This window comes from Schistocerca cancellata, chromosome 9, assembly GCF_023864275.1.
Source record: "Schistocerca cancellata isolate TAMUIC-IGC-003103 chromosome 9, iqSchCanc2.1, whole genome shotgun sequence".
Lineage (NCBI taxonomy): Eukaryota > Metazoa > Arthropoda > Insecta > Orthoptera > Acrididae > Schistocerca > Schistocerca cancellata.
The window spans coordinates 486106496-486119668 of NC_064634.1; the positions used below are offsets into that span (position 1 = coordinate 486106496).

General features: G+C 40.2%; 1 protein-coding gene across 1 annotated transcript in view; it reads right to left on the minus strand.

Annotated features, from left to right (window-relative positions):
• Positions 1-13173, minus strand: part of LOC126100379 (uncharacterized) — a 161216-nt gene that overhangs the window by 105573 nt on the left and 42470 nt on the right. The window contains exon 2 of the mRNA XM_049910987.1: positions 3188-3368. Coding sequence (XP_049766944.1) covers positions 3188-3368 — 181 coding nt within the window. The remainder of the gene's footprint in view (positions 1-3187; positions 3369-13173) is intronic.

Below are 13173 nucleotides of genomic sequence, written 5' to 3' on the forward strand. Positions count from 1 at the left end.
TCAGTTCTGATTGTAAGCTGTTTGTTGTTCAAATTTCATTAATGATTTCTGTCAGACATAGAATAATGTAGGTACCAGAGTGCTTCCACAATTCAGCACTGTATTGCTTTCTTCTGATGCTTTGTTACTTTTAAATTGTTGTATGATTTCTCTGATTTCTTTTATTGTTGGAGGCTTTGAGTCTGGTTGAATTACATTACGAAAATAAAATTTTTCTTTTGGTGGCTTATAGTTGTGTAATTCTTTGAATGAGTTCGCTAGTGTTCTGTAGTTCTCCATTTTATAGTATGTAGTATTTTGTATTTTCGGATTTGTGAACTGTAAACTTGGTGGCATGTACTTCTTTAAACTATATTTGAATGATTTGTAAAAGTTAGTTGTGTTGTTCTGCTTAAAATTTGATTCAGTTGACTTACATTGATCTTTTACATGTAATCTAAACAGTAGTCATCAGTATTTCTTCAGAACCACTGGTCACTGTTTTCAACTCAGGAGATTGTGCTGCATATGGAAAAAGCAAGCAGTCATTTAGATTGTATGCCTGTAAAGATAAAAGTTACGATGGCTTTTTTTTTGTAAAAACAAGGTCCATAAAGCACGTTTATTTCAACAGATAAGGTGTCACTTTTTAGTCAAGGAGACGTTATTTGAAAGCTCTCTATTACTTCTGGAAATACGATTTGTAAATTCAAAGACATGACAATTTTTAAAGACGATATAAGCGATTTAATCTATTAACAAATATACCAAATTTTCTGTTTAATGTTACGATAAAGAAATTAGATATATAAAAATTTTGGTTTGGACAAAAGAATAAAAAACACAATTCATTTAAGATTTTTAATTTTTATATCAAATAAACCTTGGTTCAAGTAGATAAATTTTGCATCCTATTCTCGTGCATCCAAATTACCAGCCTATTTCCCTGCTCTCACCATTCTCAAAAATGATAGAAGCTATTATGAAAGGCAGATTAATGAATTACCTGAATAAATACAATCTTTTAAGCGAATCACAGCTGGGTTTCCAAAGTGCCAAAAATATGGAGTCAGCCATAGTAGAATTCACAAAAGTTGTACTTGATAAAGATGAGTGTGTCACAGGCACATTTTTGGATCTTCCTAAGGCGTTTGATACAGTCGACCAAAAGATTCTATTAAATAAATTAGAAGCATTAGGAATAAGAGGGGTGGCTGATGACTGGTTTCGATCATACCTATCAGATAGGGTACTAAGAGTAGAGGTAACACATGCTTAAAATAGATCTAAACATTTAGTAAAACACTTATCAGAACCAAAACACATTAAAATGGGGGTTCCACAAGGTATCATATTAGGAACAATATTGTTCCCAGTATACATCAATGACTTTCCTAGTAGTGTTACTCATGGTGAAAAATCCTCTTCGCTGATGACAGCAGTATTACAGTCACTGAGAAAACAAGAGAACTCCTTGCTGAGGAAGCAAATGAAACTCTCAAGGGAGTTTTTATGACTGGTCAATAAGTACACTACTGGCCATTAAAATTGCTACACCACGAAGATGACGTGCTACAGACGCGAAATTTAACCGACAGGAAGAAGATGCTGTGATATGCGAATGATTAGCTTTTCAGAGCATTCACACAAGGCTGGCGCCGGTGGCGACACCTACAACGTGCTGACATGAGGAAAGTTTCCAACCGATTTCTCATACACAAATAGCAGTTGACCGGCGTTGCCTGGTGAAACGTTGTTGTGATGCCTCGTGTAAGGAGGAGAAATGCGTACCATCACTTTTCCGACTTTGATAAAAAATCGGATTGTAGCCTGTCGCGATTGCGGTTTATCGTATCGCGACATTGCTGCTCGCGTTGGTCGAGATCCAATGACTGTTAGCAGAATATGGAATCGGTTGATTCGGGAGGGTAATAAGGAACGCCGTGCTGGATCCCAACGGCCTCGTATCACTAGCAGTCGAGATGACAGGCATCTTATCCGCATGGCTGTAACTAATCGTGCAGCCACGTCTCGATCCCTGAGTCAACAAATGGGGACGTTTGCAAGACAACAACCATCTGCACGAACAGTTCGACGACGTTTGCAGCAGAATGGACTATCAGCTCGCAGACCATGGCTGCAGTAACCCCTGACGCTGCATCAGAGACAGGAGCGCCTGCGATGGTCTACTCAACGACAAACTTGGGTGGACGAATGGCAAAACGTCATTTTTTCGGATGAATCCATGTTGTGTTTATAGCATCATGATGGTCGCATCCGTGTTTGGCGACATCGTGGTGAACGCACATTGGAAGCGTGCATTCGTTATCGCCATATTGGCGCATCACCCGGCGTGATGGTATGGGGTGCCATTGGTTACACGTCTCGGTCACCTCTCGTTCGCATTGACGGCACTTTGAACAGTGGACGCTACATTTCAGATGTGTTACGACCCGTTGCTCCACCCTTCATTCGATCCCTGCGAAACCCTACATTTCAGCAGGATGATGCAAGACCGCATATTGCAGGTCCTGTACGGGCCTTTCTGGATACAGAAAATGTTCGACTACTGGCCAGCACATTCTCCATATCTATCACCAACTGAAAACGTCTTGTCAATGGTGACCGAGCAACTGGCTCGTCACTATACGCCAGTCATTACTCTCGATGAACTGTGGTATCGTGTTGAAACTGCGTGGGCAGCTGTAGCTGTACACGCCATCCAAGCTCTGACTCATTGCCCAGGCGTATCAAGGCCGTTCTTACGGCCAGAGGTGGTTGTTCTGGGTACTGATTTCTCAGAATCTATGCACCCAAATTGCGTGACAATGTAATCATATGTCAATTCTAGTATAATATATTTGTCCAATGAACACCCGTTTATCATCTGCATTTCTTCTTGGTGTAGCAATTTTAATGGCCAGTAGTGTATATCTGCGTTACGCTTTTAGTGTCATGTTTGCGTGAATGGTACGGTGTAATACGCTTTTGAAAAGGTTTTGAGAAGGGGAAGTGGATTACCGAATGAAGAATATAGGGCGCTATTTAAAAATGCGTACTGCTGTTCACATCTTCATAACGAACAAAGCTACTAGTAGCTGTAGCTGGACATTGTTCGATACATTTCCTACTTGACTTGTGCACACAGTGTTATTTCGAGACGCAGCTGTTGCACGGCTGGGTCAGAGGCCGCGCCGCCGCCACTCACCGACTCCGCCGGCGAGGCCGCGGCCGACGCCGCCCACGACGCCCAGCGCCGCCTCCGCGCCGCTGCCCGCCGCCCCCGCCACGCCGGACAGCAGGCCTGCGACGGGCCGCCACGGCGAGGAGGCGGCCGCCCCCGGGCCGCAACACACCACCAGCACCGCCGCCGCCAGCACGCCGCATGTCTGCCGCAGAGCGAGACAGCAGAGTGAGCCAGGCGTCCTCTCACCGGAGCTGGCCGCGTCTAGCGACCTCACAGTCAGTAACTACGAGGGCAGTTCAATAAGTAATGCAACACATTTTTTTCTGAAACAGGGGTTGTTTTATTCAGCATTGAAATACACCAGGTTATTCCCCAAACTTTTAGCTACACAACACTGTTTTTCAACGTAATCTCCATTCAATGCTGCGGCCTTACACCACCTTGAAACGAGGGCCTGTATGCCTGCACGGTACCATTCCACTGGTCGATGTCGGAGCCAACGTCGTACTGCATCAATAACTTCTTCATCATCCGCGTAGTGCCTCCCACGGATTGCGTCCTTCATTGGGCCAAACATATGGAAATCCGACGGTGCGAGATCGGGGGTGTAGGGTGCATGAGGAAGAACAGTCCACTGAAGTTTTGTGAGCTCCTCTCGGGTGCGAAGACTTGTGTGAGGTCTTGCGTTGTCATGAAGAAGGAGAAGTTCGTTCAGATTTTTGTGAACAATTGTGACAGCACTACCAACAGAGATGTCAAGTTGAGCACTGAGTTGTTTGATGGTGATCCGTCGATCATCTCGAATGAGTGTGTTGTCACGCTCCGCCATTGCAGGAGTCACAGCTGTGCACGGCCGGCCCGCACGCGGGAGATCAGACAGTCTTGCTTGACCTTGCGGCGATGATGACACACGCTTTGCCCAACGACTCACCGTGCTTTTGTCCACTGCCAGATCATCGTAGACATTCTGCAAGCGCCTATGAATATCTGAGATGCCCTGGTTTTCCGCCAAAAGAAACTCGATCACTGCCCATTGTTTGCAACGCACATCCGTTACAGACGCCATTTTAACAGCTCCGTACAGCGCTGCCACCTATCGGAAGTCAATGAAACTATACTAGACGAAGCGGGAATGTTTGAAAATATTACACAAGAAATTTCCGGTTTTTTCAACCAAAATTGGCCGAGAAAAAAAATGTGTTGCGTTACTTATTGAACTGCCCTCGTACACATTCCGAGCGTGAAAGGAAGGTGTATACAGGGTGGCCCATTGATAGTGACCGGCCCAAATATCTCACGAAATAAACGTCAAACGAAAAAACTACAAAGAACGAAACTCGTCTAGCTTGAACCGGGAAACCAGATGGCGCTATGGTTGGCCCGCTAGATGGCGCTGCCATAGCTCAAAAGGATATCAACTGCGTTTTTTTAAAAGAGGAACCCCCATTTCTTATTACACATTCATGTAATACGTAAAGAAATATGAACGTTTTAGTTGGACCACTTTTTTCGCTTTGTGATACAGGGTGTCCAGAAAAGGATTGCCTGATTTCAAAATTACACTGGACTCGCATTCGGGAGGACGACGGTTCAATCCCGTCTCCGGCCATCCTGATTTAGGTTTTCCGGGATTTCCCTAAATCGTTTCAGGCAAATACCGGGATGGTTCCTTTGAAAGGGCACGGCCGATTTCCTTCCCAATCCTTCCCGAACCCGAGCTTGCGCTCCGTCTCTAATGACCTCGTCGACGGGACGTTAAACACTAACCACCACCACCACATGATTTCAAAATTAAACATCTCGAAAACAAAGATCGATAGAGGAATGTAGTAAACGGTATGTTTATTGTGAAAGCTGTAAAAAGTTTGTACAGCAGTTTGAAATAATAGTTACAAAAGCTGCTAACAGATGGCGCTGTACACTGTACAGCTCATATCAGCATACATAAGTGAAATAATCGTATGAAAACAATCTTTGCAAACAATCACATCACAATATTTTCAAAATGTTTACCATTGGCACTACAGGGGTGGCGCAAACGAAGAATGAAATTCGCCATCACATTTCGTAGTGTCTCAACCGAAATGGATTCACATGCCACAGAGATCGCCGATTCAAGCTCGTCCAGCGTGGCGGGATGCTTCGGGTAGACCATGTCTTTCACTGTGCCCCATAAAAAAAGTCACACGGAGTCAAATCCGGCGAATATGGAGGCCAATCCATGCCTGCACCAGTAAATTTGGGATATTCCAAAGCAGTGACTCGATTCCCGAAGTATTCCTCAAGAAAGCGAAACACTTGTTCGGTCCGATGTAGTCGGGCTCCATCTTGCATAAACCTCGTCGATCCTCAAACGCTTGCTGTATGGCGACAAATTGTTCCAAAATTGCAACGTAACGTGCACCAGTGACCGTTTCTCGAATGAAAAAAGGGCCAATAATACCTCTGCTGCATACTGCAGCCCACACAGTAACTTTAGGAGAATACAGGGGTTTAGCTTCACACCAATACGGCTTTTCGGAACCCCAAAATCGCCAGTTCTGCTTATTCACGTATCCATTCAGGTGGAAGTGTGCTTCATCTGTAAACCAGACGCAGCCAACATCAAATCCCTCACTATTAATCATCAAGGCGCAGGCGGCCGAATTTTACGACGAAGGAATTTCCAAGCTCGTCCATCGCTACGATAAGTGCCTTAATTTAAATGGCAACTATGTAGAAAAGTGGTATTTAAGTGTGGCTTTCATCTGTATATAATAAAAAAATTCCAATACTTTATTTATTTTTAATTCCAAAACGTAATATACTTTGTGGATAGCCCTCGTATTTACAGGTAATCACGCTGTAACAGCATGCGTTCTCAGAAATGATAGGTTCACAAAGGTACATGTATCACATTGGAACAACCGAAATAAAATGTTCAAACGTACCTACTTTCTGTATTTTAATTTAAAAAACCTACCTGTTACCAACTGTTCGTCTAAAATTGTGAACCATATATTTGTGACTTTTACAGCGCCATCTATCGCAAAGCGAAAAAAGTGGTCCAACTAAAACATTCATATTTCCTTACGTACTACAAGAGTATGTAACCAAAAATGGGGGTTCTATTTTAAAAAACGTAGTTCATATCCGTTTGACCTATTGCAGCGCCATCTAGCGGGCCAACCATACCGCCATCTGGTTTCCCTCTTCAAACGAGACGTTTCGTTCTTTGTAGTTTTTTCGTTTGACCCTTATTTCGTGAGATATTTGGCCCGGTCACGATCGATGGACCACCCTGTATACGCAGACTGAAGGGACGAATGAAAATTCATATGGAAGCCTCTGCAGTGCTGTCCTCGTTTAGGGGGAGTGCCGAGTGGGTTGAGGCGTGCATGGGAATTACGACTGAGGACGGAGGCGAGCTATGGTAGTGCAAGCATTTGGGCAAAGCCACTCTGACAGCCTGGGGTTGTGGTCAGCACATCTGTTTAGTGAATAGGCGACCTGGGTTTGAATACTAGCCTCAGTACAAATTTTCGTTCATCGCTTCAGTCTGCATATATACGTTATAAATTTTGGAGCCTTGAAAAGGTCGCTGAAACCATATAGTTTCATTTGATGAAAGGACGAATCTACCAAGTGGACAGGAATGTGGCCAATGAAAAGCGGCACCGGTTCTGTGTCACAGGTAGAACAGAGGACACGCCATTTTGGATTGAGTGAAATTAAGTTGACCTTTGTAGTTGGCGCTTTTTATACGATAATGTGGGTTCTTTGAATATAAGGTGTTTGAAAGCACCAGCACACTTGCGGTCTCTCGAAAACTCCTCGTCTTTGGTACAATTTGTTACAACAAAATGGTGGCAAACTATGCATTCGTAGTAAAATGGCCGGCCGTAGCGGCCGAGCGGTTGTAGGTGCTACAGTCTGGAACCGCGCGACCGCTACGGTCGCAGGTTCGAATCCTGCCTCGGGCATGGATGTGTGTGATGTCCTTAGGTTAGTTATGTTTAAGTACTTCTAAGTTCTAGGGGACTGATGACCTCACAGCCATTTGAACCATTTTTTGCAGTTACATGCTTGTCGTATTTGAGGCTTCTCTGATCATGACTTGCCTCCTATGAATGTATCCCATTTCAGTAGTACAGCGCACTGATTATTTGTCAAAAGCGTGTCGTTTTTAGCGGAAATTGTTACAGTTAAATATAAAAAAATTACATCTTTGGCTACAGACGTCAGACATGTGTATAAATTCTCTACTTCTTCTTCGTTACGGCCTCTGTAGGACCACGAGTAGCCTCTTCGTGGACTGCATTTTCCTCTTCTTCTCCCAGAACCTCTTCATTCTTTCTCTTCTTCTCTCCCGCTCTTCTCCCGAGATCTTCAGTGTCCTTTTCTCCTGTCGGCTCCACTGGTGACACTCTAATCTTTTCCTGTATTGTTCTCTGTCATTGATCTCCGGCATATTGGTCGGTGTATATTTGTTCCTCCAATTTTCCTTTCCTTCGACCTTGATCCCCAATTCCAACCAGTCCTTCCGAAGTTCAACAACCCACTTGGTTCCCGTCTTTCCCCTTGTCATCCCTATTGTTTCCCACACTCTTTTCGTCATTCTGTCCATACTCATCCTAACTACATGTCCAGCAAACCTTGCCCTTTTGAGTGTGATTTCCCCGGATATTGTTCTCATGTTCCGGTACAATTCTTCCCTAGGTCTTCGCATCCAGCTCTCTCCACCTCCTTTGGGCCCTAGTATTTTTCTCAGTATTTTTCTCTCTTCTTTCTCTAGTTGTTCTGCCCCATTTCTTCCTAGTGTCATCGTCTCAGCGGCATATAATACTGCATTCCTCACCATTGCCTTGTAGTGGTTTATCTTCGCCTCTGTGGATATATTCTTTTTATAGTATATCTCTCTCGTCACGCAGAAGGCTGACCTCATCTTCTTTATCCTCTCTGTTATTCCCTCCTTGCTCCTGTTCCTTCTTGTTATAAATTGTCTCAGGTATTTAAATTTGTCCACCATTTTCACAGTACCTTCCGGTGTTTCCCAGTCTGCAATTGTATTTAATGTCTTTGTGTTGTTATAGACAATCCTCAGTCACACCTTTCTGGCTACCTTACTTAAGTTGTCGTATTGTGTCTTTGCGTCTTCTTCCGTCTCACTTACTACATCTGCAAAAGCTAAGTAGTCCACTTGAGCCCAGTTGTCCTTTTTGTCCCCCACATGGCTCTTTGGCATTCCCATTTTCTCGTTTATTGCTCTCCACTGCCTGATCACTTCGTCCAGTGCTATATTCAACAACAATGGTGACAATCCATCTCCCTGTTTAACTCCAGTCTAATATATACCTAACACATTGTTATCACGTAAAAGCCATGCAGTTGTCGATAGTTGTGAACCGTGAACTGAAAGATAGCAAGTTCATATCCAGCTACTAGTATTTATACTGGTCGGCTTTATATCAACAGTAGGTCACTGGTCATAATGTTCTGACTGATCAGTATATATATATAGATCAGTCAAAACACACACACACACACACACACACACACACACACACACACACATATATATATATATATATATATATATATATATATATATATATATATATATATATATGTGTGTGTGTGTGTGTGTGTGTGTGTGTGTGTGTGTGTGTGTGTTCTGGCTGATCAATTCAGTCAGAACATTATGACCAGCGACCTACTGTTGATATAAAGCCGACCAGTATAAATACTAGTAGCTGGACATATATATATATATATATATTATTTTTTTTGAACGAATAGGACCATATACACATTTCTATAGTGGTGTCCCAAAAAATCAAAGAGCAAAATGGGGGATATCGATATTGATGAAAAACAAATTCAAAAGAATGGTCACAAACTGGGAACCTATTGATGAAAATCTGATTAAAATTAATATTGATATTCATGGATACAAAATTACTATTATAGGAGTATATGGAATAAGCAAAGATGAACCAATTTGTAAAAAGGATGATTTCTATAATAATTTAAATGGAATCATAGAGGATATCGGGAAAACCAGGGAGATTATTATTGCAGGGGATTTTAACAGTAGAACTGGAAGTAAAATTGGAAATAAAATTATAGGACCATTTGGAGAAAATGTTATAAATGATAATGGTAATAGACTTATTGATATCTGTGAACAAAATTCATTGAAAATATTAAATGGCTTTTATCAACATAAAGAAATACATAAATACACATGGCATAAAGATACATTGAATCAAAAATCAATAATAGACTATATTATAATTAAACAGCAAACGAGGATAAAAATACATGACATAAGAGTATATAGAGGGGTAACTCTTAGCGATCATTATTTGGTAAATTCCAAATTTTTATTCCCCTTCAGAGGAAAAAGCACTGAAGAAAATCGAAATTGTCCTATAGAAAATATACAAACAGAAATCAAAATTCCTAAATATAATTTGAATAGTTTGGAGAATGAAAGCACAATATTTTTATATCGAAAGAGATTAGATGAAAAACTGGTAGAAACAGAGTTTGATAATACAGAAGATCAATATCATTATATTGTAAATAAATTACATGAAGCCGCCAAGGAAGCTTTAGGAGAAACAGAAGAAACACGTACAAACCATCCATTATACTACTGGAATGAAGAAATTAAAAAGGAAGTGAAATTAAAGAAAGAAAAATATTTAAAATGGTTAAATACCAGAAATCTTCAAGATAAAATAGAGCTTAATGCACAACAAGCGAAAATCCGGAAAAAGGTTGCAGAAGCAAAAAACAAAGTTTGGGAACAGTCATGTCAAAAAATTGAATCCTATATTGGTGGTAAAAGAAACACAGAAGCATGGAAAACTATAAAAAATTTAAGAAGGAATTCCAAAGAAACAACACATATTAAATATATTACTCATGACTCTTGGGAAAAATATTTTAAAAGTTTATTAACAGAAAACAGGGAAGAATACTTGGGAAACCCTGAATATAATGAAATGATAGATCTACAGGCAGAGAATTACATCCGTTTGGAAATAGAGACAGTAAAAACTGCAATAAAATCTTTAAAGAATGGAAGGGCTACAGGCATTGGAGGTATTCCTGCAGAATTATTAAAATTAGGAACAAAGAAATTAATGGAATTGTCAAGAAACCTTTTTGAAAGATGTTTAAATGGGGAAGATGTCCCAAATGATTTGAAAGTAGGATATATTTCAGTGATACATAAAAAAGGAGCGAAAGATGAGTGTAAAAATTATAGCGGAATAACAGTGACCAATACCTTCAGTAGATTATATGGAAGAATTATTAAATATTTGTTAGAACAAGAATACAAAGAAAAGGAGGCTGAAGAACAAGCAGGTTTTAGAGCTGGAAGATCAACAATTGATCATATCTTTTGCCTACAACAAATTATTGAAAAAAAAAATGGTTTGGGCACAACCTATACATTTAGTATTCATAGATATAGAAAAAGCCTATGATACTGTGCCTTTATCCAGTTTATGGAAAGCTTTAATATCAATAGGAATAAATCCAAGAATAATTAAAGCAATTCAAAATTTATATAAAAATTCTATTTCAAAAATAAAAATTGGTAAATATCTATCACATGGATTCCAAGTCACAAAAGGATTACGTCAAGGATGTAGCATCTCACCTACATTATATAAAATATATACAGAAGTAACTTTACAGAATTGGAAGAAAAAATGTCACGCTATGGGAATACCAATAAATGATAGAACAATATACTCGTTACAATTTGCAGATGACCAACTGATTATAGCCCAAGACTATGAGGACATAGAGTATATGACCAGAAAATTGATTCAAGAATATAAAAAATCACGTCTAAATGTAAACATGAATAAAACAAAGTACATGGTAATTGGTGGAGTGAATGGAGACTTAATATTAGAAGAAGGGATGGGAACAATAACAGCTACTGAGGAATATAAATATTTAGGTGTGAAAATTACAAATGATGGGAAACAGGACAAAGAAATTAGATCAAGAATAAATTCTGGAAAGACGACAATCTCTTTATTGAATGGAATTCTCTGGGACAAACACATAACAACTGATAACAAAATAAGGATTTTTAAAACAATAGTTAGGAGCATTATTACATATGATTCAGAAGTGTGGACAACAAAATGGCAACTGAAATCAAAATTATTAGCCACAGAAAGGGATTTCTGGAGACGTTCAGCAAGAATATCAAGACGAGAAAGAATAAGAAATGGATTAATCAGATACAAGATGAAATGTAAAAATTCAATTATTGATTTCATCGAGCACAAACAACTTAAATGGTATGGACACATCAGACGAATGGAACAGGAAAGGCTACCAAAATGCATAATCGACTGGGTACCAATTGGAAGAAGAAAAAGGGGACGACCACCTGATACATGGAAACAGGGAGTTCAGTCAGCAATGAGGAAGAACAACATTCCTGAAGATTTATGGACAAATAGAGAAGAGTGGAGAACAATAATTAGTAACTTACTGTAATCTAGAATAGGTGCTGGAAAAATGTACTCACATTGTAAATCCAGAATAATAAATTATATATATTATATAGAAATTACAATTACGAAGAACTTAAATTGGAAGGAACACGTAGTAAACAAAGATTGCGTTTTATTGGCAGGACACTTAGAAAATGTAACAGATCTACTAAAGAGACTGCGTACACTATCTTGTCCGTCCTCTTTCAGAATATTGCTGCGCGGTGTGGGATCGTTACCAGACGGGATTGACGGAACACAGCGAGAAAGTTCGAAGGCTAGCAGTACGTTTTGTATTACTGCAAAAAGAGGAGAGACAGTGTCAGTGATGTTGATACACGATTTGGTGTGGACGTCATTAAAACAAAGGCGTTTTTCTTTACGGTGAAATCTTCTCACGACATTCCAATAACCAATTTTCTCCTCCGAAAGCGAGAATATTTTGCTGACGTCGACTTATATAGGGAGAAACACTGATAATAATAAGATAAGAAAAATCAGAGATCGCACGGAAAGACATAGGTGTTCGCTTTTTCCACGCACTATACAAGATTGGAATAATAGAGAATTATTATGAAGGTGGTCAGACAAACCCTCTGCCAGGCACTTGAATGTGATTTGCAGAGTATGCATGTAGACGTAGATGAAGATGATTATGGCCGCCTCACGGGAATAAACGGACTTTGAAAGCGAAATGAGTGGAGAGCTACAGATCTCCACGCCCAAAATAATTTCGGCCTGCTCAAGCAAAGCTCAGGCAAATGATTGTTGCTTATGATCATCATGACAGATTCCCACGTGGAACAAGTCCACCGGACTTCGACTCGTTCACGAAGTTGAAAAAAACCTATGCGTGGACGTCGTTATCTTTTCTCTGGAAGAGCATCCTAACATCGTTACCCGAGTCGTATCGGAGGACTGAAAAGAGACGGAATAAAAAATAAACGATTACATAAAAAAGAGCTTACATTACTTATGAAATGTCCCTCGTGCATTGCCCCGGGTATTTATAGTGCGTGCGAGTACAGGAGTGTTAGAGTCTATGTCGTGTTATGTTTTTTATATCGACATTTTTACGTTTTTGAACATGCTTTCCAGGGCGGAAGTGGATTACCGAATAACAAATATAAGATACTTTTTAAAACAGACGTACTGCTGATCATATTTTGGTAACGGACAAGATTACAAGAAAGGAAATCACGCTAGTTAATGACGCTCTGGTAGCTGAAGAACGTTTCACGATGCATTTTTCGTTTTTTATTTTTTTTTTTTTTTTTTTTTACTTTTCTTGTGTTGAAAAAAGTTATTTGTGATTGTTAAGCCAAATGGGGAGCTCTGTTTATGGGCAGTATGTGACGTAAAAGTAACAACCGGGCACACCTCAAGTTGCTGTCGTGCGTAACGGACGCCGCAAAGCCTTCTTAAAGTTCTTCTAAGAACGAGACGCATCATGCCTACGTCTCAAGGGAAAAAAAAATCCTATCAAGGAGGAAA